Source organism: Zonotrichia albicollis, chromosome 2 (genome assembly GCF_047830755.1).
Source record: "Zonotrichia albicollis isolate bZonAlb1 chromosome 2, bZonAlb1.hap1, whole genome shotgun sequence".
NCBI classification, from domain to species: Eukaryota; Metazoa; Chordata; class Aves; order Passeriformes; family Passerellidae; genus Zonotrichia; species Zonotrichia albicollis.
The window spans coordinates 110,927,293-110,952,422 of NC_133820.1; the positions used below are offsets into that span (position 1 = coordinate 110,927,293).

General features: G+C 43.0%; 1 protein-coding gene across 1 annotated transcript in view; it reads right to left on the reverse strand.

The window, feature by feature from the left end:
* The window catches only part of CD96 (CD96 molecule), a 92,300-nt gene that overhangs the window by 12,003 nt on the left and 55,167 nt on the right, over positions 1–25,130 (reverse strand). The window contains 10 exon segments of the mRNA XM_074536032.1: positions 822–896; positions 1,780–1,824; positions 3,621–3,674; positions 4,835–5,011; positions 6,061–6,151; positions 8,015–8,070; positions 19,132–19,245; positions 19,248–19,534; positions 21,721–21,734; positions 22,472–22,698. Of these exon segments, the coding sequence (XP_074392133.1) occupies positions 822–896; positions 1,780–1,824; positions 3,621–3,674; positions 4,835–5,011; positions 6,061–6,151; positions 8,015–8,070; positions 19,132–19,245; positions 19,248–19,534; positions 21,721–21,734; positions 22,472–22,537 (979 nt within the window). The 5' untranslated portion in view covers positions 22,538–22,698.

Consider the following 25,130-nt stretch of genomic DNA (forward strand, 5'->3'; position numbering starts at 1 on the left):
CCACTGGTTAAAAGGCAATTGCTTCCCAGGCTACTTGCAGAAGAAAAATGGCTCATATCCATCTTACATTGCAAGTTTGACCTTGCAGCACCTCAACCAGGGAAAATGTGTAATTCAGCAAGGAGAACCCTCTCTCTTCACATTGTATATTTATAGCCTTTGTTATGAATTATTTTTGTTGAGATGGAAGGGCTTCCAGTCCACTTAGACAAGCAGCTTTGGTGTTCTGCTGTCAGCCAGGCAAATGTCTCTCTTTTGGGGATGGGGAAGGCAGTTTGAGAAGCAGCAAATTTTCATTTCAGCTGCAATCTGTGTTCCTGCCTTGGCATATCTCAGTCAAGCCTCTGCAAGCCCCTGGGCTTTATGTTGAGTGATTCAGCTCCCAAAGAGCACTCTTTTGGGGCAGGCCAAAGCCTTGTGTTTAGTATCTTCCTCCAGTGTTTTATTTAGGTACAATATTTAACTAAAAACAGTAGGTATTCTTCATAAACACCCTAATAACACTGATTAACTTCTTTGTAAACACTAATAACACTCGATGTCTGTTCAGTTGCCAAAATTAATGAACATATCCTAAAGAGAGCATTAAAAAAGATAAAATCAAGACAGTATTTTCTCATATATTTATTCCTGAACTGTGGTTACACTGACAGGGGTTAGTGTAACCACTGGTTAGTGGTTAGTGTACAAAGCACTAGGAAAAGAACTTCAACGGACATTAAATGTCTTGCTTCCAAAAAAGTAAGATAGTTATTGTGTTTATGTGTCTTTCTTCTACATTGTTGAAGCAATAGAGAAAACAGTTTGATTCATTTGATTACCTTGTGTTGTGGAAGCAGGAGTCAAATTTGCTGGATTTGTGAAATCCAGAGAGGCCACAGATGTCGACTGGTGCTCTAAAGACAGTTAACACAGTATCAAATTTAGTCAATAGATTCTTCAGAAAATAATGTTAATAAATTACAAAACAACCTAGATTGACGACCTTGCAGTAGCTATTGGGTAAATGCAGACTGAGCAGCAGAAATCCTGCTGTGGGAGTTAAGGCTAAATGCTCAAAGCACATTTCACAATTCCACTGGGCACTTGCAAGGCAGCTGATGTTATCAATGCTGACCCTTTCCTGCTGGCTGGCTGCTGGCATTGCTTATTTGTGCTTCTGTTCACAGGGTTTGGTTTGACTCCTGTGGAGTGGATTATGCACTTAAATGTGGTGCTCCCCAGCTATACCAGGGCCTTGCCAGAAACCATCCATGACAACAGGCCACAGCCACATCAGCCCAGGAGATCACCTGCTCTAGTGAGTTTTCCTCTCAGCTGCTGAAGGTAGTTCTATGTAATTATCCATATCCATGCTCTGGTAAAACAGAGTTAGTTATATAATTGATGAGTGGGAATGATGCCCTGCTGTTGGGTCAAAGAAAAGTGATGGCTTTAACTTTTCTATCACATGCACCTCTCTGTCCCAATAGGACAAATTTATTTACAGTTTTATAGGCCAATTATTCAATTTTATAAGAATATGTAAGAATTATATATAACATTCAGCATGCCATTAATGTTCTGTCCTAACATGGCAGTTTTAGCAAGATTTCTTTCACATCTCTGCTTGGCTAACCTCACAGCTCACAACTTCCCAAGCAGCAGCACATTGGTGCTGTCAGCAGCAGAACATACTGACCTTTGCCTGCCACACCTCTGACTCTGTGTGCTTGACATTTAGGCAGTGGTAAAGTAGAGATCCTACATATATTGAATAAGTAATATTTTGCCTCTTACCTGAGGCTGTCATAACAGCTGATGTAAGTGTCGAATTTCTGAAGTCTATAACAAATCAAAGCAAACATTCAGCATGAGAAAGGTCTTTATTCTGCTTTAGGAAAGTGGGTGATTGAAAGGTTCAGGAGCAAGAAAGTGTATCACACCTAAATTCCAAACAATCTTTCCATGCCCAACTCAGCCAAGTAGTCCAGAAAGAAACATGAAATACCTGAAGTAACTGTGCTGAGAAATCCCTGGAGAAACAAAGGTTTTGGGGGAAAAACTTTGGAGCCCCTAGCACCTCAGCTTAAAAACCAGAAATGAATCACATGTGTTTATTCCATAAAAAGAGGTGCACTGTATTAGCACAGATGCTGAAACAACATTTTTGACCTGGTGGTGGTACCTGAACAGTTTCATCCGTGAGGCACTTCAGAGGCTGCAACTCTGAGAGGAAATTTCAGGGACACTCTGCACTGAAAAGTGCTCACTGAGTCCTCAGAGAAGAGGAGGGAGAATTATTCCTTCTGATTAAAAACTGTTAGCCACACAGGCAAGCTCAGCAGAGACACCATCCTGCCCAAGCAGCATATATGTCCTAGATGTCTGTTTTCTTTCCTATTTTTTCCCAGCAGGAGAGGTGAAGTACTTCCTGAGTAGGCCAGGAGGATGGATAATGTCCCCCCAAAAAGGTATGTGAAGGAAGTGACCTATTAAAGTTCACACACTTCATTAGAAAAATATATCTGGGAAGGCAGCCAGAAAATACCTCTGTCTGGTCAGGCATGTGTGGAGGGCATTGGGTGGTGTTGCAAAGGTGGGACTGCAGACTGGATCTTAGCATAGGCAGGTGACCATCCACTCTCCAGCAGTACCTCCTGTGACTGCTGCTCTTTCATTTGCATTTCAGCTGAGCCTTGACTGCACTAACAGGGATTTCACAGTAGCTGGCTGACATAAAGGATTCCTTACCAAAGATGCAACAGGCCTAAAAACCAAAGCAGTGAGAGTGTTTGAGATGTGCCTGGTTCCCAGAGGGTTCTGCAGAGCATACAAGGCAAAGAAGGGTGGTGGCCTGATGCGAGCTGCTAGGCTTCCTTTGACAGCTCACCTTGCAGAGGCCAGCAGAGGAAAAAGTTTCCCTCTCTCAGGGTCCCCGAGTATCTGGGACGGTTTTCTGGCACCCAGTGGGGTATTGGCTGAGCCCCCAGGGCCTACTACAACCAGCACTTGCCGAAGTCTTTCACAAAACCCATATTTTTTTCTTGCCATCTACTTACAGCATTTCTCTGGCAAACTCATGTAACCCCCTGCTATATGCTGACTCCCATGCAGAGCAGAGCAAAGCAAACTGCTCCAGGAGAGATGTTTCCAAAGGGCTTCACCTGAGGTGTGAACTGAACATTTATGTGTCTGCAATAAGATGATAGTAAGACAAACTTGCAAGGGAAGAGTAAGGATTTATGAAATTTACACAAATTAAGAAACATTATGTCAGTTCTTTAACATGGCAAAAATGTTGAGGATCTTGGCTCTGTGCTTAAACAGAAGGTAGAGCCATTAGGAGGGCTGTTATTTTTACTTATTAGTTGAGTACTGAAAGAGCTATATTCGAAGGCCAGCTGAAGCATCAGAAATAACATTAAGTACCTCTCAAGGCTGGAGTTTATTACTCTTGGTCTTAATTATAACAGATTACATCACCAGAATATTGGTTTGTAGTATTTTCTCTGAAGTCAAAGCTGCAGAAAGGGGTTCCTTACTACCCATTTAGAGTAGTAAATGCTACAACAGCTTTAGGACTTTATAAACAGACCTCAAACACAACCCAAGTTATTTTATTCTCTAATTTATCCTACCATCTGAAACCGTGGTAGTAAAAACTTCAGCTAAAGCTTCATTAGACTTATTGTCTGTGACGGGAGAAAAAAGAGAAAGATTAAAGCAGTTCTTAAAAGTAGTTATAAGGGCTGAAAATTTAGTTTGGGCTTGTTTCATATTGTGCACCTTCACAGAAGGGATAGCTGAGAATGAAAGTAATACTTTCTTTTCTATCACATCTAAATACTTTAACATTTTTATACAGAGTGGATCTATCTTAGCATTAGCATAGCCTCCTGGCAAGAACACAGCTTTAACTGACAGCTCTTCGATAGGAATACATTTCTAGAAAACTAAAAATTGGAAGAAATGAGTAATTTTTGAGAAAAATTTATGATTTATCTCTCTCTTCTCTGAAGCTGTGTTTACAGAGGAATAAGCTGTGGCTTTTGCTACAGTCTTACTTTGTGGAAAAACATATCAATAGGAATATACACAGCCACAAGAGAACCCAGCTGAGCTGAAATAGTTGCCCTGAGAGGTGACATGCCCCTAGATGCTGCTAAGGGGTCAGCAGCTCAGCTGTATTGTCTGTGCAGCAGGGAGCACATATAATAAAAAAAAAAAAAAGGTATAAATATGCATTTGCACGTAAGAGGAGACATGCACAAGAGGGTGCTAAAGGAAATCTGTCCGCCCTTCTCACCAGTCACCCTGCATCCTCAGAGGTGCTAAAAACTGTGCCACCAAGAATCCTGCTTTTACCAAAGAAATGGGACAGTATTTCTCCCCACTTCCCTAATCATGTAGCTAATTCTTACAGTACAGATTATAAGGAGTTTCTTCATTGTCCACAGAGGTGCAGCATGTTTTACTGAAGGTCTGTAAGATAGCCCTGAATCTGAGGATTTAATTTCCCAGAGAGCCATGAGTGGTCCATGAGAAACACCTAATTATAATAGCTCACTAGTGCCATGTGGCTATATTAGAGTATTTTTGGGTATGGGAAGTACAGCAAGATTCTGCCTAAACAAACAAATGTCTTCTGTTTGTGCAGAAGTTTCTTAGCTCATTCAGAGGCTTGAGCAAATATTTGAGCCAAAAAACCTGCCAGAGAGTCCAAACTGCATGATGAACTTGTACAATAAAGCTTTTATACTGTTGGCATTTCTTCAGTATTTTAAATAGCAAGCGAATACATGTGTTTGGTGTTCTTAACATTTTAGTTGTGTCCTATCGAAGAAAAACGTACGAAAGGAAACAAATATTTCTTTTGATGAAATAATCTTCATATCATTTCCCAGGAAGGGAAACAGACACACACATGAGAATGTCTTATGTGTCTTATGGGTCCCTTCGAACATCAGTGTCAATCTCAACTCATAGAAATCTTCAGTGTCCTGCAAGTCTTCTTGTACCACAGAAATTTCTTGGGGAGAGAAAAAAAAAAAAAAGAAAGTACCCTCTTGTTACACTCCAAACTCTAAGTCAGAGCTGTGCAAAATATTCGTACTGGAAAGCAGGATCATATAGCCACAGGTTTCTTTGCTGAGACATTGTCAAATATTTGGCAAGAATGGTGTGGTCATGCCAAACCGTAGTTCCTATCCCTGGCAGGGGACTCTGGTCACAGCCTTTTGTCAGATGTTTCCTTTGAGAGCTGTTTCCTTTGTGCTCTCCCCTTCAAACACATAGACACCCACAGGCTCCCTGGTGTTATGAACAAAAATTCAGTTAATATGTTTTTTGTGAGAAAAAGTTACAAAAAGGCAGCCAGATCTCTGTCCCTGCCAAGGTTCTGCGTGTTTTGTTATTGTAATCACGGGTCGTTGTAGCTTATCGCTCCTTTTAGATTAGTAAAAGCCCTGGCTAGGGCGAGGTAATGGCCCTTCCCCGAGGCTAAGTTGTACCTTTCCCAGAATAGTGAAGACACCTGAGAGGGTGGGGGTGGGGGGGTTATGCAAAGTGACTCCAGGACCAGCATGCTTTTTGGGACCCCTACTCCAAATGCACAGAGAAAACCCCAAAAACAACGAGCCAAATAAGAGTTGAGAGACTGATGTCTGGACGAGAGGAGCCGAGTGCTGAGCCTGCAGAGACACTGGAAACTTTCGTTGTTCCTCACCCTGTGTTCGAGAGCCCCCGGGCCAGGTCTTGCAGACTGAGACGAAAGGAACATCTGACGGGGACACCACGCCCTAAAGGCTCCCACGAGGGCTGGTTCCCCCGGCTCTGCCCCTGGTGTTCAGAGCTGCGCATATCCTTCTCCTCTGAGTCGCCCTGGGAGACGCGACGGGGACTGCAGCCCTGCCGAGCTGCCCAATCCTGAGCTGATCACTTTTAATAAAGGCATTAAAAAGGAGAAGAAGTCTCCTGGCCCTGTTTATTTCACCTGGGGCAGAAGTGGGCAAGAGTCATAGCTTTCCCTGGGAACCACTCCTGTAGCTGTGCTGTTTCTCTGTGGATAGGTTGCTTTACCTCCAGGCTGTTCTGTCACGTTTGCTCTGTCCATGTACCGCAGGAGGCTTGACTTGGGAAATGCCTTCCTCATGACACAGCTCACATTAGGCTGTGGGGCAGCACAAGGCAGTTGTTAGGTTAAATACACACACACACACACACACACACACACGTAGGTATGTTAGGTGAGCCTCTGACATTTCCCTCCTGGCTGCCAGCTTCCAAATGCCTGCATGGACAATGCTCTGGAAGGAAGCACTTGCTTTCTCTTTATTGTGTTTCTTGCCCACTTCCCTAATTTTTCTGATTGCAGACAGGCATTGTTGAATGAGAGCCTAGGGACAACACTGTTGCCCTGAGTGTCAGGACTCCAGCCCCCTCCAGTCCTATTCTGTGGCTGGAGAGATATAGAGTGACCCCCACCCTCCTGCTCCCAGTGACAATCACTCACATGGAAAAACACTGGAACTAGTAATGGGTGCAGTGTGTGTGATGAGAATAAGACACTTTCTCATTGTCATGAAAATCCTCTCTTCATTTGGCAGATAAAGAAAGAGACAATTCCCATGAAAAAGATTGCCTAGCCTGATATGTTGAATATAAAAAAGTGGGTACCTTTGTGGCAGACAGACTATGTATGACATTTCCAGAAATCACAAGGGATTGGATACTTCAGATGCAGTAGTCCTGGTTCTATGCCAATTGTTCCAAAGATCTGCATTTGTGCTCTGTTTAATTTCTCAGCAAACAATAGATGGGCATGACCTCAAAGTCAAGGCTAGATGAAGGCTTGGGCACTAGCAGGGTGAGAGGTCTCATCCTCATGCTGCCTGGAGATTCCCAAGTATATTTATTTAGTAGGTTATGACACTGTTAAGTACTAAACACTGTTATAAGAGAAATGGCCTTGTTCTTTTCAACAGAAGAAAAGAGCATGTGTTACTCATGCAGCACAAACCTCTCTTGTTCCCTCATTCAAAGAAAGTGGTTCCCACATTAAGTTGGAAGCAAGCTTGATGCAGTGAAGCCAGCAGAAGTCAATCATTCAGTACAAAGACTGAAACAATCCAGCTGAAACTCTTTCCCTGCCACTGTAAACTGCACCTGAGCTTGTAGTATAATGGCTTTCTCCTATTTTCCTCTTCATTATTCCCTTATTTTTCAGGCACTTTTAGGTCATAATATTTTTTCAATTTTTCCTATGAATAAATAGAATTTTGATATCCTCACTAGATTTACGCCCTGCAAAAAAGGCAGAAAAGAGAAGTAAAGAAGTCAGTGTTTGTTGGAGGTGAAGAACAGACAGAGGGTCTTGGGGGAGTTTCTCTTGCCCAGTCTTGTGATAGCAGGCACCCCTTGCTCTGTTCAACAGGACAGTGCAGACAAAAGCCTACTATGTCCAACACCACACCCAGAAATAGGTCACCAGGAAAATTATACCAGTTTTCAGAATCAACTGATACATGGATTGTGTGAAGTGAGTGGTTATGTATAGTACAAGGTTCTGCCTGCCCATGAGCTCTGTTTCCAAGGAAAACCTTCTTGATTTGAGATACTTGCCAATCAAAAGTTTTAACTTGGAGGGATGGAACAGGAAGCAAAGCACCATAGCTAATAGCCAGAGAGGCTTACTAGTCAGTCATATGAGCCATAAATATGTTTTACACCAAGCATGGCCATGCAATTCAGTAGGGTTTTAGGTTTTGCCATTACCAAAACTGAAACAGAGGCCCACACAGCAGAGAAGTCAAGTCCTTAGAAGTCCCTGGTTTGTGCTCACTGCTGTGGGGCGGCAGTTGCTCAGAGGAAAGGGCGTGAGCACCTTGTGTTAACTCAATGCCTTCCCTGCTGCCCTGTGAGCTCAGTCAGTTTGGTGGATGCCTCCTATACCTGATTCAGCTCAGCTTGCCTGGCCTTGCTCGGGTGGCATGGTGGCAGTCACAGGCATCACTCTTTGTCCAAAATTGCTCACCTTCTGCGGGGTGCTGGCTGAGCTCTCCTCCAAGCTAATGAAGATCTCAGGGTAAGCTGGAAAGCAAACATAAATGTATTAGTGAAATGGACACTGCAAATAACAATAACAGCTTCTAATAACACTTAACAGTGTTGTATCAAAAGAAGGGTGGGAATTAAATCCTACCTCCAGCCACACATCAAGCAAGATAAAAGTGTTACAACTGCAATTTGAGATCAAGGAAGTGGTTTACAAGATTGTATTAGCAACTATTGCCACAGGATCCGGGATGCATTTCACTGCCTACCTCAACTAGGCTTGGGTGGCTTTGCTGGGGAAACAAACTGAAACCATCCTGCAGTCACAGCTCTGGCAGTAGAGCCGCCCTTACTGGGCCCCATGAAATTACATATACCCCAGTTCCTGGTTCCTCTGTGTGCTTGCCAAAGGTATCTCCAAAGGCTTTAGCCATTCCCCAAATGTTTGATTTTGGATGCCAGCTATCCAGATGCTGTTGCCTGGACAGATGTGTGACAGTGTCCCCACAGATGCTTCCTGCCTAGCCAGGAAGCCCAGAGGAAGCCTCACAGCAGAGCAGCAGGGCACTGACAACCACATCCACATGAAATAAAAAACTGTTTTTTCTGGTTTTGCAGCATTTTGGTTCTGGGCACAGCTGATTGTTTATATATATATATATATATATATATATATATATATATATTGTTTGTATATACTGTGTATATTGATTGTATATATACAGCCGGAGAGCTATCAGGTACCCTAAGCCTCCCTATACTACATTCCCAAATTATTCATTGGGATGTCTGATTTGGAACAATATTGACTGACTTGTTAAGTAAGGACTGTTGAAACTGTGTTAGTGTATAACAAATTTCAGAAGCCTCAGTAAATTGGGCTTCTGGCCCTGAAATTGGACTGGATTACTTAGGAAGTCCCAAATTCTTTATCTTTCCAACCGAAACCTCGCTTTAATCTCTACCATTAAAATAATTTTCTCTTTTTCTTACCCTGTTAATTGGTATAGAACCACCTCAGTTAATTACAATCCCCCCTGAGGTGAACTATCCAGGTTTCCCTGTTTTATACAGCTAGTCCACCAAGGACCCTTCTGACTTTATTTTTAATTTCCATTTTTCTGCCTGATGTTACTGATGGACTCTGCCTGGGCATGACTTACATTTAGTTGTCATGGCCTTATGATTTTCTGCACTTACAGTGCAGTGCAAGTGGAATTTCTTGGTTTTTTTAAAATCTCTTCTGGGTTTTGAGTTTTTCTGCTTTTTTGGAGGGTGGGGTGGGGCAGGGGTTTTAGATTCTTCCTATCAGGAAATGAGTGTCCTAAGATTTCATTCTTTCTTCTTTGCCAAAACTGCACAGATGGTAGTGGAGCTGGCAGAAGACAGACAGACTTTTTCAGATACAGGGAAAAGTCTTGTAAACTGGATCTTCTAATCGCTGCAGAAGTTGCCCGGGAGGCTAAATGATGTCTGGTCTAGTGTGTGCTCTTCCTTTTGGTTTTTTTCATGAGAATAGGTATGCTTTGCCATACCTGTATTGAGCACTATCCTCTGCTTTCTCAGATGTGTTTATGGGGTAGCTGTTCTGGCAGGGAGCTCTCACACATAGCTCTGAATGGTCTAATAGATCTTCTCCAATTAACATCTCAGCCCCTGTTAACACTTTGACATTCATTTGTCTTGCTAGGATATTTACCAATGTTTTGGATCTAGGAGAAATTCAATATTTAGTTCAGTAGTTTCTGCTGCTGAACTTTTACAAAAAGGAGAAATCAATATTTGTCAAAGTTACACATGAAAAGACCATACCTTCTCACAGCAACTTGTATCTAAAAGAACTCTATTCTAGAAGAGAAATATTTTAAAGTATTTTGATCCAAAAGCACCCTCTTATAAAAAGCTATCTTGATTGAATGATTGTTTTTTACCAACAAACCAAGACTCTCAACTTCCTTGAGAGATCTTTTCATACCTTCTCCATCCTCTCCCGTCCAATTCTCAGCCCCATTGGGTCACCTCAAGCAGCTGTGAGGGAAAACTATTTGGCACTCCTCAGACTTGGCCTGCCTCTGCTGTGTTTAGCTCTGTCTGAAGTATTTTTCAGAGGGATCCTGCATGAGGAGTTTCCCACAGGCACCCTCTCCTCCTCCTGTCCCTTTCAGCTCTGTCTGAAGTATTTTTCAGAGGGATCCTGCATGAGGAGTTTCCCACAGGCACCTTCTCCTCCTCCAGTCCCTTTCAGCTCTGTGCTGCAATAGCTGCCTGCCCTTCCTGCCCTATTTTTAAGCCACCCAGCCTGAGGGATTCAATTGCATGAGTATTCAGGTGACAGGGGAGATGCTGACTTGCCGAGATGGGAAAACCTCCCCAGGTTTCCACTGGCCTTTTTCCCTAGCTGTCCCCTTGCTAATGGCCATAATGACAGATATAACCAACATAAGGTGCTGTTGACTTTGTATGCATATACTATCTTTAGTTTCTGTCCCACCCATTTGAGGCTGGATCTAACTGCCAGAACACAAATATTAATTTCTTTACTTTCTAGTCAGCACAAGGAACGAGAGAGGTGCTGCCATCTGAAAGGGCTCTTTGTCCCCAAATGTCACCTAGGGAATGCTGGATTATCCTGGGCAGTGTCTCTGCCAGTGCTGTGCAGGAATGTGGGCTGGCTCAGGGCACAAGAGAGTACATGGAGAAAAGCTGGGATGGTGCAATCATAAGTGGTACAACTTCAGCAAATGGTAACAGGAAAGAGTGAGACAAGATGCAAAATAGCTATTTCACTTGCAAAATTCAGATGCGAAAGGGTTAGGAGCACAAAAGCACACTTCCTCCGAGTGGTGGATTTTACTCTGCTGAGATCTGAGAGACTTTCCTCAGCACCCACTGCAAACCTCAAGGCTCTCAGGGAGCCAGTTCTGCCCTTGGGACCCCTCCGAGAGAGGCTGGTGGCACAGCACCCTGGTCCTAAGCCAGCCAGCACTTACTGGGAAATGCAGACTGTTCACCACCAAGGGTCGCAGTTGTTTTCTCTAGTTTGCCCCTCTACACTGCTGTACTGGTATTTTGATGTGTGGTCATGCACAGCTGAGCACATATTTCTCAGTAATACAGAGAAAAAGGTAAATAAAGCAACCTCTTAGTAAGAGACACACAAATCTAGGCAAGAGCATCAGACGCGATGGAAGAGAGAGAGTTCAAGTATATTAGTGTCCTTGAATGATTACCCAGGTAACACTGTTGCTATATAAGAAATGTTGATTTTAAAAAGCGTCTGAATCATGCAAACAAAAGAGGAAGTTTCAGATCATTAACTTCTATTTTTATTCCTTTTACATCAGTGACCAACAACCTTCAGATACATTTGCTTTTTTCAGCTGCTCCCTGTTGAACTTTCCTTTGACTTCAGAGCATCAGCCTTAAATGACCATGCCATCCTCAAGCTGTGGACTTCCTCGGACAATCAGCTACAGTCAAGGGACTGTTGACAGGCCCAGTGTTTAATACTCATTTACTTTCAAAGCTTTGGAAATATGTTTTCCTGACCAAATGATCTCTAAAGAGAAAATAAAGCCTGGTTTTCAAGTCGGTAGCAATTTTCTGATTCAGTTGTACCTTATAGTAGAGTGGTTCCTGATAGTAGAGTGGTTCCTAAGCAATTTGAAATGGGACAGGGCAAGTAACTAAAGATGGGGAAGGCTTACAAAAAATGAAATGCCAGCCCACATGTCTGCAGTACACAGGCTCTGCCACTCCTGGCCAATTTGAGACCCCCCCACCAGGATCCTCATTTCCAGACACTCATTTCCTCATTTTGGCAGCAGTTGAATGTCACATGCATTTGAGGATGTGATTTTGCTACAACTGTAGTTCCAAACTGCTTACTAAATTACAGCTATGATTTCCTGACCACAGACAGCATGGTCATTGGGACACGGAGATCTTGATGACCAGTGTGCTTCCCTATAACACACAGAATCCCAACATAAGCCTACATATCAAGGTAAGAGTTTTGCCATGTGCATGACAGTGAGATTGATATATATGCAATGAACCTACTATTTTTTCTTGCCAGAAATTGAAGGAAGGGACTCAAATTCTTCTAAGAATCGAGTAAACTCCACCATTTGCTAACTTTTTATGTCATTGCAGCTGAAAAAAATGACAAGGCGAATATGTTTACATTTAAAAAACCAAAGTGTCTGTCAAAAGTTATTGGCTTCAGAACCAGGCAGGAGTGTCACCTTTCCAAGTGCAAGGCAGCAGGCAGTTGGCATAAGCCCCTTACCAAATACTCTCACAATGGTGCTGCTCTTCTGGGCTCTGTCTGGGTGGTACAGCACATGGCAGGAAAAGACTCTGCCATCATAAGTGATTTTGGTGGGGAAAACCTTTAGGGTGTTGTTCAAACTCAGGAGGACTTTTTGCCCATACAGCATGCTGCTGTTCCTGTACACAGCAGGACAGGAGGGCTCCTTGGTCACAAGTTCCTCTTCCCACCCATCTTCATCCTGTGTACAGAAAAACCAACAAAATTGTGAAGTTCAGACACACACAGTGAAATGTTTTTGTAAGCCAGCTCTATTCCCACTATGAAAAGCTTCCCTTGCACATTGTGTAGCAGTAAGGGGACATTTGCAACATCTGTTTTTTTTTTCCAAATATATTCTCTCAGAACTTCAATACCAAGAGCAGTCATCATCTTGACAATAAAATATGGAGTAAATAGCTGTGTCTTGTGAGTTCTGCTCTCTGTAGCCTGCAGAGAGAGCAACAGAGGTTTTCTCACTGCACCAGTCTTTAAGTTATGCTGAACATCCCAGACATGTTAAATGTGACTGAAATTTCAAGGAAAACTTTGCTGTTTTAGAATTTTAAGTAGAAAACCTTGATAATAATAACTAAAATTTATCTCTCTAATTGTCTGTGTGGCAGCCAGGTTATAAGTACAGCCAGCGTGTCCTGGACATCTGTGCCTCAGTACATATTTGCAAGCTTTACTCTGTACGATGCGTGGCAACCCACATATATCATATATTTGGGGTTTTTTTTCCCCTTTCCTCTGGTACTTTGTAGAGGGAACTGGCAGAACTGATGTTGTAAAGGTAAGGATGTTTTCTACAAAATTATTTAAATTTTAATATTAAGAATGACCTTCGGAAGGGAGATCTAAGTAGATAATTAACCAGGACAGAAGGTTAAAAAAACAAAACTATTTAAAAACACCTTCAAGGAAATCCTCAACAGTTACAGCTTCTCAGTGACAGCATGTTTAAATGAACAGGAAAACTCAAGGACACTGATCATTGATACTTATCTCCACACACACACTTATATGAATGCTAAAAGGTTGCATTAAAACATGCATATAAATATATATCCAGAAAGTGAGATAAAGTACAAAAATACAGCAAGCTTCGTATCTGACAGAAAATTGCTTAAAAACAGTTTTTCATGTGGTTAGCTTGATAACTGGGTTTGCATGTCTTCAGTGGCCTCTGTGACACAGAGGTTCACAAAACCAAAAACATTAGCCAGTACCTTTCTTTTCTATGTCAGAGCAGCCTATCTCACTATCCTACACAGTAATCATGTATTTTTCAGATACTAAAGCTTCACTACAAAAAAAAACTCGCTGGAAATCCAATACAAGAAATCTTTTTGTTTTATTAGCCACTTTCCCTAAACCTGCTATGTGCTCCTGAAAAATTCAAAGCAATAAAGCAATTAAGATGGAATTTTTCCTCTTTGCTTCTTTAACAGTTATTATTTGCAGTGTATATTTTGCAATTCTATGGTTATACTTTTCCCCTTTATTATCACAGTCCAATATGACTGATAAGTTTTTTAGCAGATTCTGCAAGCAGGACACAGTGGAGTAGAACATTTTCATTTCAATGTGCAAAAATAGCCTGCAGTTCTTTCTGAACTTTATATTTGAGATGAAAAATACTTACCACTAGCCATTTCAAAGGATAAGTGGACAAATTTTCTGAGGTCTCATCCTCAAGGCATGGAATTTCTAAAATCTGCTTTAACCACACTTTCTTCAGGTAGTGCCTCTCCTCTTTTATCATTGGAACAACAACAAAACCCAAGGAGGAAAATCAGAAACATGATGTTCATTGTGCTTTGAAAACCAATGCTGACTAGTCTTCTATTCAAGGAACAGGCACTTCTTGGTTTAGAAGGGAACTGTAATTTTCAACCATTACCCCTAGACACATTTTTCAAGTGAAAGCCCTACATCCGATTCTAGGTGCAGTTTCATGACTCAATTCACAGCATTACCAGAACTTCTTGGCAATTCTTAAAAAAGCTTTTCTTAACTGCAGGATCACGATGTCTCTTTTCAGAGCTGAGAATAATCGGAAGCTACAATTTTTATGTTACAATTCTTTTTTTTCTGTGGCAATAAACCTTCACATCAATTTTGTGCACCTCTATTTCCTTTTCTCTGAAGATATCTGCAGATATCCTTTTTTCACTAAGCAAGCTATTCAGCATGTCAGTTAGGTTAAGACTAACCCTGTTTTTCCTTTTGTTATTCTCCAACCTGCCCACTACCACCAAACTTGTCACTCCTTCCTTTCTTATCCATTTCAAAAGCCATTTCTCCACCTCCTACCCTACCTATCCTCAATCCAGGGTTTCATCCAGCTGCGGAGGCTGACCAGAGTGGTGCAGTGAACAGTGCATTGCTGTGATCCAGATGTTTGGTCTGTGAGTGTGCATGTGTGTATTTAAGCAGGAAGAGCAGTGGTGCTGGGTGGGAGATGCTGTGAGGGCCATGGTCAGCACAGACCTCTCTGACCCTTGGCCATGGGGCAGGCAGGGATGTGGCACATCCTGCCATCCTTCCTTGCCACTCAACACAGGAAAATTCCTCAGCTCTGCTGTCCTGGTAGCTCTGGCTTGCATGTTGAGATAGAAGAGGTATGTATTTAATTTATTTTTTATCTTGAGGGGAGTGAAAATATCCAGCTGTCCCAGACTGCCATGTTATTTGTCAGTGGGGACTTTTTGGTGACTGAAATTTCCTTTGTACCTGGCACCCAAGCACAGAGCAATGGTGCCAGCATGTAGCCTGTGCCACAGAGATGTGAAGAAAGGTAGTGCCCTTAGCTGTGCCTGGGAGAGCCAGTAGCAGAAGCAGCTTCCCTCCACTGTCCCTGAGACTGAAGGACCTGGGGAGCCAGCTTTTGCAGCAGGACAGAGAGCACAGAAGCCCTAACATGGCTGGGTAGTGCAGAGAGGATAATGAAAGGACAAAGCAAGCAAATCTATAGTTTCTCCTGGAACAAAACTGTACAGAAGATTTTGCTGGGACAAACCACCATGCAAAAGCGCCGTGCAGAGTACAAGCGTGGAGATGAGCAGTCATCCCAGAGTTCGGTCTGGAAACAGCTTCTGCCTACTCTCACAGTCATATGTCCCAGCTACTTGCTTCCCCCTCCTATCTCTGGCTCCCATCTCCATTAACAGCCTGTTGGCTAAAGTCCTCTGTGTCTGTCTGTCCTACAAAGGCCTGCTGCTTTGTGAGCTTTTTACAAGTTGGGTGCATCTGGATTCACTTCTCTTTGATGTAAATGAAAACTGTACTTCATCATAGATTGTCACCTTTATTCATCCCATTCACTCATAGGCTGGTTTAAGGTTTTTTGCCTTCTTTTGAGTCAGACTGGTTTTTTGCAAAAGATCTGGTTACCTTAAAACACAAACCTGCAAAAGGTGGCAAACTCAATTTTTTAGTTCTTTCTGGCAAGCAGTCATCAGTAGTACAGCTTGCTACATCTTGTAGTTACTGAAAAAAGTCACAGTGATGCTGATATGAATAAGGGCTGCCCAAACTGTAGACAGCAATAACAGCATTGAGCTGTCTGTATCAACCAAGGGCAGGAGAAGAAAAGCAATACCTGATTAGCTCAATTGCTGTACTAGAAAGTGAGAAACTTTGCATGAAGAACAGAAGAAGCATGGGAGGGTTTCACAGGGCTATCAGCACAGTTTGTACCTCCCTGCGCTCCCTTTGATGTTGTTGTTGTTGATTTGGATTTCAGCAAGGCCTTTGACACTGTCTCCCATAGCACACTCCTGGACAAGCTGGCAGCCCATGGCTTGGACAGGAGCACTCTGTGCTGGGTTCAGAACTGACTGCATGGCAGGGCCCGGAGAGTGGTGGTGAATGGTGCTGCATCCAGCTGGGGGCAGCCACCAGGGGTGTCCCCCAGGGGTCTGTGCTGGGGCCAGTTCTGTTTAATATTTTTATTGATGACATAAATGAGGGTTTAGAGTCTTTCATTAGCAAATTTGCAGATGACACTAAGCTGGGAACGTGTGTTGATCTGTTAGAGGGATGGAGGGCTTTGCAGAGGGACTTGGAACAGTTGGATGGATGGGCAGAATCTAATGGGATGAAGTTCAATAAGTCCAAGTGCCGAGTCCTGCACTTTGGCCACAATAACCCCCTGCAATGTTATAAGCTGGGGATGGTGTGGCTGGACAGTGCTCAGGTGGAAAGGGACCTGGGGGTGCTGGTTGACAGTCGGCTGAACATGAGCCAGCAGTGTGCCCTGGGGGCCAAGAAGGCCAATGGCATCCTGGCCAGTATCAGGAATGGTGTGGCCAGCAGGAGCAGGGAGGTCATTCTTCCCCTGTACTCGGCACTGGCGAGGCCACACCCTGAGTGCTGTATCCAGTTCTGGCCCCTCAGTTTGGGAAGGACCTTGAGACACTTGAGTGACACAAAGGAGAGCAACAAGGCTGGTGAGGGGCTTGGAACACAAGCCATATGAAGAATGACTGAGGGAGCTGGGGTTGTTTAGCCTGGAGAAAAGGAGAGTCAGAAGTGACCTTATCACTCTCTTCAACTTCCTGAAGGGTGGCTGTGGTGAGCTGGGGGTCAGTCTCTTTCTCTGGGCAACAACAGACAGAACAAGAGGACACAGTCTCAAGTTGCACCGAGGGAGATACAGACTAGAATTAAGGAGGAAGTTTTTCACAGAAAGAGTGGTCAAATACTGGAATCATCTACCCAGGGAGGTAGTGGAGTCACCATCCCTCGATGGGTTTAAAAAAAGACTGGATGTGGCACTTGGTGCCATGATCTAGTTGAGGTATTAGAACGTGGGTTGGACTCGATGATCTTAAAGGTCTCTTCCAACCTAGAAATCCTGTGATTCTGTGATTCTGTGATCCCTCTGCCCTGGGGAGCACAAGGAAATTCCAAAAGGGTAGCCTACCACAACACACCCCCATACAGCAGGCAGAGTGGCAGCTTCAGCTTTGGCACAATTATTCAGCATGTACTGTTTAAACACACCCATCCTCTGTGAGCTGGGCAGAGGTATTGGCTCTTTGCCTCTGTGTGTTCATCAGGGCAGGCAGGTGCCACAGGGTTGCTCCAGAAATGTCTCCAGGATAACAGCACTAAAATTCTTGGAGTCACTGCCATGCAGGTGCCATCAGCGTTAAACATCCCTGAGTATGAGTCTTGCACAGGACCTCCTCTTGCTACAGGAGTAACATAGTCCAGAGTGGGGACTACCAGTCTGGCCTTGTGATGTAGGTAAAAGGAGAGTGGGAGCACACCAAAATGCCCCTAAAATGACCTGCACCCACCCTGCTCCTAACTCTTGAATGTCTGCTGTGTCTACAGCCTTGGGCCCATGCAGAGTGAGCACATTGGCCTTGCAGATCTGAACTGAAGCAGTGCCAGATTTGCTGTTTACTTGAGTTGTTAGCAGAAACCTGGGTCAGAAAGAGGTTTCTGAGGTCATCAAATCCAGTTCCCCATGTGCACTACAACAGACTTGCTCAACACTCATGCCAGGTTCCATTTTCACTGGAGTTTGGACTTTTGCCCTCACTGCTGTCACCAAATAGCTGTTCCCAAAGTTGCTACACTGACAGTTGCCACAGTTTTTTAATTTGTTGTCAAATCCATTCTCATCTGATTTAAATAAATTTGTTACTTTACCAGGATAATTTAAATATCCTTCCTGGAGTTCAGACTGTGCCGTGAGGCTTATTGCTGAGAGCAGTCATACTGCTTTCCAGTTTCCTTTGCCTGACAGAAGCTGCCAAATCCCCATTCCTGTGATTCGCCTATGCAATTCCCCACTTTGCTCCAGTGTCTTTTTGGTGGTGGTGATGCCTTAAGTTTTAACTTTTATATTTTTCAGATTCTGTGCTGCTTTAGTGTGTAGTTCTGAACTTCATATTAAGGCTTGGTAAACTCTCTTCACTGAGTAGGTAGACAAAACAATTCCTTTTCCAGCTTGGGACCAAGGACAATCGATATTAGTTTCAGGCCCAAGAGCATCAACAATGTGGGCTGAAGAGAGAAAAACAAGAAGGATGGGACTTCATAACCTAAAACTATAATTGGACAATTAACTTGAATATGCAAAATGGACCAAAACTTATAAAAATGTGAGACCTCGTGACTGGTCGTCCATTTTGTGACCATTTTGGGTTCATCTTGTCTGCAGCCCTTTTTGGGCTCTTATACTGCCCAAGATGTATCTTGGCACCTTGTTGAGGCCTTTTAATAAATACCTACTCTTTATTCTTTAACTCTGTCGATCCTCTGTTCTAGGTCAGCCTTCACAAGGTGTTAGTGGCAACACACATCCTTCCATGGAACAAACACTCAGCATGTTTTGCAGATGCCAGCTCTCAGCCTCAATCAGACAAGGGTGTTTTCTCTTTCTGGTGCCCAGTGCTGCACACCCACAGCAGCAGCAGCACATGATTTGAAGATCCAACATCCTTAGTCCCACCATATCCTGAGCTGCTCATCCAGTCTCCTCCACAATGTTTCTCCAAAATGAAAATGCAGAAACTGCCCACCTCACCACCTTTTTTTTACTTTACTATCAAACTTTTTATTCTACCAAACAATTAAGGTTTCCTAATAATGAGTTGGAAAAAAGAACCAAAGAGTGCCTGGTAAATAGGAAACTGTAAAAGCAACATTCAGTGGCAGTACTGTGAATCCCAAACAAATCACCAACCAAGAAGTGTTCATCTATCCTGATATTCTCCCCCACCTCATTAGGAAACAGCAAAATCTCATTTGCAATCACTTACCTTCTGCCTTGACAGTAAGTTGAATTTTTGCAGCCTTTGTTCCATATGGGTAGGTAGCAAAAATGCATTCGTACTGCCCAGTAAGGGACACGGTAATATTTTCCAGGTGCAGCACCACCAATTGCATTCAGACATGGCATTTGGATTGGTGGAACACGAGGACCCTGTGTCATCACCACTGCAGCGTATCCTTGTGCTGAAGGACACTGAAAAGTTGTAAGGAGCCTCAGAAAACTTGAAGTAATGGGTGCCATAGGTGGGGTGATTTACAGCTATTTTGGTAAAGGGGCTGCCGTCAGTCTTGGACCACTGTGTCTGTATGATGTGGGTGCTGTGCAATTTTGGGAACATGCACACCAGGGTGATGTCAGTACCTGGTGGAGCGTGGACCACTTCTGTCTGTCTGGGCATCTGCAGTCTGGCCTTAAAAAAAAGACAAGATCAAATTCAGCGCAAGTAATGTTTAAACAAAGCTTTTCCTAATCCATCTTTGATTTGGTGCCTTAGCCATAGACAACTATGAAGACCCTACAACTTCCAGCAAATCTCCAACCAGTACGGACTGCAGAGAGAAAACTGGGAGAGCAAATGCATGTGTGTCTGGAAGATGGCAGGGAGGTCCTGTCACACTTCTTGGAGAGAAATGAGAGCTCTGAGGGTCTCTGTGAAAATGAAAATCTTTCAACTAATATAAATAAAGCAGAAGCTGGACACAGTTATTCCCCAGTTCTTTTTACAAGAACAAATGGGTTATCCCCACTGGCTAATTCCCTGCACCATCCCCCTGCCCACTGCCTTTGTGGCTTCAGCAGAGAAAGCAATTCTCTGTGTTATTAAACAGCTCCTGCATGTCCTAAACCAGTGTCTGTCTCAGTGTCAAAGTGAGCTGCTCTGGTGTGTGTTTTCTTCCTCTGTTAATTTCCTAAAGCAGGTGGCAGTCCTTAGTGCACCATATAAAGGAGTAATGGATCGATGGAATGAAGGGGCATTCAGCAGGAGCCTGTACCACTTGGTTTAGCTGCTGTTGTAGTAGAATTGATTGATATCCCTTTCTCCCTCCTATGAGTAAGAGTCTGGCAGTCCCCAAAACCCTGAATGCAGGGCACTGACAAACTCAAGGAGATTAAGAATTTATGGAGGGGGTTGTTGTAGTGAGAAAAGTAATCAATCACTTCCATAGAGCTGTACAAAAAAAAGTCCCCTGTACACTGGTTCTTTTCCAAAAGAATGTGCACGTCCAAAAAAAAAAAACAAAAACAAAACCAAAAAAGAGTTGTGCAGTTGTCCTTAGGTACAGACTTGTTGCCTCCCATTTATATTCCATTTTGTCATCCTCCCTCTGTACCATAACATCTCTGTATATTTGCTTTGGGAATTTGCCCTGCAGTCCTGCCAGCTGCAAGTGCCCACTGCTCACCTTCTTTCCTTGAAAAAGCTGGGTACGAATTCCTTTGCTTTGACATTGGCTCTGCTGTGTGGTATATGGCTCTAGGGCACCTGAGCTGGGGGGGGCCCTGCCAGGGCTCAGGCATTCTCAGTGGGGCTGCAGTGTGCCCTACACTCCCCCAGCTCAGCCAGGAAGGAGCCAGGCAGGGACTGTGCACCCTCAGCTCTGGCTTGATGGAGAGAAGGCACAAGGGCAGAGTGATACATCCTCACAGAGCAGGCTCCGATTTGTTACCTGTACACTGAGGGATGGGTGACATGGACACTTGGAGACTAGATGTGTGGAGAACAAAGCAACTCAATGGCCATGGCCAACATTAATCTCTGCTGTTTCATTGCTGCACATGTTCTGCTCATCTGTTATTCTAAAAGATGTGATGACGTTAGAGGTTAAATAAAAATAAGCCTGAATGACAAGTCTCACAGCCTTGTGCTGTGAGAAAAATTACTAAAACTATTTTTGTCAGTGCAAGGAGCTTATTATAGGAAATGCTCTCTGATTTCACCACAAGTTTTGCATCAGTAAAAGTTAAGGGAAAAGCAATTAGGAATCTTGCAATCAGACTATCAAGCAAAAGGCACGCAGCATTTTGTCTCTCATATTCGTGCTGATAGGTCTAAGGATCATATAAAGAACACCTATGAAGAACCACTTGTGTAATTTATAGTAAGTTGAAAAAAATTATATCTGTAGAAACAATATTTTAATTTGCATTATATCTTAATAGCCTAGTACAGTAGATTATTTTTACTGAAAACATTTTGTGCAAAAGTGTTCTTAACTTTTTGCTAGCATCCCAAAATAAGCAATCTCATTTTATGTTGACTTTGTTTTTCAAAATCAAATAGTGTCCAGTAGTGCATACCTGAGCTCCAGCTGAAATTTCTTAGAGTAACTCCCAGACATTTTGGTGTCTGATCTCCACAAAGGGCATAGAGGCCTCCACTTTCGCCTTTGAATGACTTCAGTGAGGATTTCATCTCAGAGGAAAAAACCCCTCCAACTCCTATTTTTCTGTAATTGCTATTTCTTTCTTACATGTGTATGTTTTGAGGCTTCTATTCCTTGCTTTGCATTTGAGATTTTCTATTTTCTATGAATATATGTATGAATTATTTTTAAGAACCAGTTTGCCTCAGTGCAAAAAAAGATCAGCCTATGCCACATTGTGAGATGCATCCTTCACTGCTAGTCAAACACATCCAGTTTTCCCCTTCTTAACCTGAAAATTGTGTATCCTACAAAATTGTTGTTCCTAGCTGGTAATAAATATTCCTGCATTTATCATGGTCAGAATTTTGAGAGGGTGGGGCTTTGTGAACATCATACTTTTTCTTGGTTTTCCTCAGATTGCTTTTGGTTTAAATTCCTCTGATAAAGGTACAGCCCTCCTTAGTCAGCTTTTCTGAGTGTTTTACTTGAATGACCAACTTGTTTCTCTAGATGTTAGCACATGGGGCTAGGTGGAAAAGAGGAAGGGAAGAATCTGTTTAAGAGGTTTCACCTGTACAATTTACTCTTGTCTTGAAGCGTTTCAATTCTTCCTCTCTCTGCATACACAGGTATGTAAGACAGAGACAGAGAGGTATTTTTTATTTTCCCATTGAAAGCAGTTTTCCTTTTGGCCCATTTGAGAGGAGCACACAATCCCCTACTTCAAGTGAGCTCATCCCAGTGATTATTCCAACAGGTTAGGCATATTGAATTAAGTAATCTGCTCAGCACTAGGCATTTATTCCTTACTAGCTGTACATTATAACTAGGGTTATTAGAAAGTTGTCAGGAAATAGAAAATCATTGCCAGTAGCTACAGCTCAGCCTAGTAAGATCCACTAATCCCAGCCTGCCCCTCACCACCCACCATCATAAACTGAGTCAAGATGTCCCCCTGACACTCTTACCTGTGACACTGGGCATTGAGAGCAAACAAAAGAGAGAGAAAAGCCACCTTGCTTTCATCTTCACTTGATGAAGTTCTGGTGCATATGTAGCTGTCTTGGTGCTCCCTCAGAAAAGGAAGTTGAAATGGCCCACCCCATGCAGACAGGCAGATGTGCAGCACAGTCACTCAGCATGACTTCAAAGAAATGCTTCATTAAACCAAAAGCCTCAGTTTCCTGCTGGAGTGATAAAATAAGTACATTGTGTGAAACTTTTAAGACAAAAGCATTACCTGCATTTTAGCCCGTGTTGAAAACAATGGTTTTTTCCATTGTCTTTTCAAATTAACTCAGAATAAGCAGTTTACTGATTTACACACTCTCAAAAATATGCCAGGTACCTAAGTTTGAATATATAATTTTTGGGGGTGTGGTTTAGGGGTGACTCTGGTGGTGCCAGGTTTGCTGTTGGAATTGGTCTTGAAGGTTTCTTCCAACACTGATGATTCTGTATGCTCTGTGTACTATAAGGTAGATAGCATACAAAAAAGCTGATTTTCTTTCTTTCTTCATTTACTTCATGTGTTAGTCTCACATATACTATTTCTATACTCTCTACGCTCAGTATGTTTTAAAAACACAGCAAAACATCATAAACAATCTCCAGAAATAAATACAGATTGAAATAAGAGTTTCTACATTCACTTTCCCCCCTCCTTTTTCTTCCTAAGAAGAACACCAATTATTTTCTGCAGTTTGATGAATTGCAGTATCACATGTGACAATGTCCCTTGTTGTGGTTAACGTCCTTCAGCTGTCAGTTTTGTTAATGGCAGCACCCTCAGGTGGAGTGACATGATTCCTGGCAGTTCTGTCACCTGTCTTTATTGCAAGTCACCTGTACATCCTTCTGAGCTGTCCTGGAAGCATACTGCATTTCCATGAGTTAGGCACAGACCTGCCAGAAAAGCATCTCATTGCAGGCAGGTCATTCAAATTTGCTGCTGTTGGCAGCTCTACAGAAAGAAACAGGTTTGAGTTCTTGCTTATCATGGTTTTTTCCCCCAAGCCAAAGAGCAGGGCAGGACACCTCATGTGCACAGTGTGGATAAGTGTTATGTGCTGGCTCTTCACAGTGTGGATGTTTGGCAGTATGGATGGGCAGGACGCTTGGTGCTCCTGATAGCTCCATCTTCTGGGGCCCAAGGACAACCTACCATTTGTACTATGTGACAGAGCCTATTCCAGCCCATTCCTTGGGGAAGAGAAAGCAAGTGTCACAGTCCGTTAAACAGGCACCTCTCTCTACCAGCAGTGCCCTCCCTCAGGAGGGAGTCCTTGACTGAGCTGAGTCCTGACATGTCTTTTCCTGACTGCCAACTTTTGCTAACCATGGAGCTCCCCATACCTCCAGAATGAAAGGTACAAAGGAAAAGGTGAAAAAGAAGGACTCTGATTATTTCCCTATTTGATGACCTGCCAGGTGTTAATAACATCTATACCACATCCCTAATTTGTGCATATGCAAAATTTTAATGTCACATTTAAATAGGCTCCAGCTGGAGCTGATAGTGCCAGCTGGGCTACGTCAGGGCTCCACATCTTTTGGAGAATAAATGCTGCTGCACAGTCTTTTTGTTTGCATTGATCTTCTACCTGATGGAATGTACTAAGAGCACTTGGAGGAAATGCACTGGATGCCCAGGTTACTGCTAAAGGAATTTTCCCGGGGATGAAATCTCTGCTTGTCATTCAGAAATCTGACAGAGAAAGATCTGTCCCAGATGATCAAGAAGTCCTGAAGCTGAGGATGAACAGAATATTCAAGCCATGGTAATTGACAGCCACAGAAGGGAGTAAAAATACTAAAGGGATATGTTCTGGTTTCCACTTCGGAGTAAAGACCACAAAGAACACAGAGATTACCTGCAGATACTACAGTGCAAGAAAATCTGACTTCAGTCTAAAATTTGGATTTTCATTTATGATTGCAATTACCTTGGCTTTTCCTGCTGATCAGGTCATGTAAGCTTTGTACCATGAGAGAATGTATTTTGTCTTGAATGAGATTTTTTATTGATCTGAAACACACATCCCAAATTGGAAAGACAGGTCAAGTGCTGTGTGGCATATTCAAGACACAAAGAAATCCCTGAGCAGCTTGTTTGAGTCTCTAGATCACAGTATCTTGCCCTTAGAATTTGTTTCCCCCCTTGAAATAATATCCTAAAAATATACTGCTGCCATGTTTCATTGTGTTGGCTGAATGCAGCCACTCAGCTCTGTTGCTGTGCTTGGTGATTAAAGACAGACAAGAAAGAAACCTCCCAGCATGATGGAATTTTGTTCCATTCAGAGCTGTGTTTTGCCCCCATTTCTACCTTAAGCCCAGGTCCTGAAAGAGTCATCCCGCTGCTGACATTCATGTGCGTGAACAGCATAGCCCTGCCTCTGCAAATGATGGCAAAACCCATCCTGAGACACTCCACTTATCTCACGTGCTGGCAGGGAGATATCTCTTCCCTAGATCCAGACTTCAGTTCCTGCTTACAGCAAATTCGTATGAGAGTTTCTTCCCCCTCTGCCCCTTTCCTGGAAAGTTACTTACAGGCAGCTTTGCAAAGGCCACAGTTGGATGTTACACGCCAGGTTATGGATTTTGAGGATGTGAG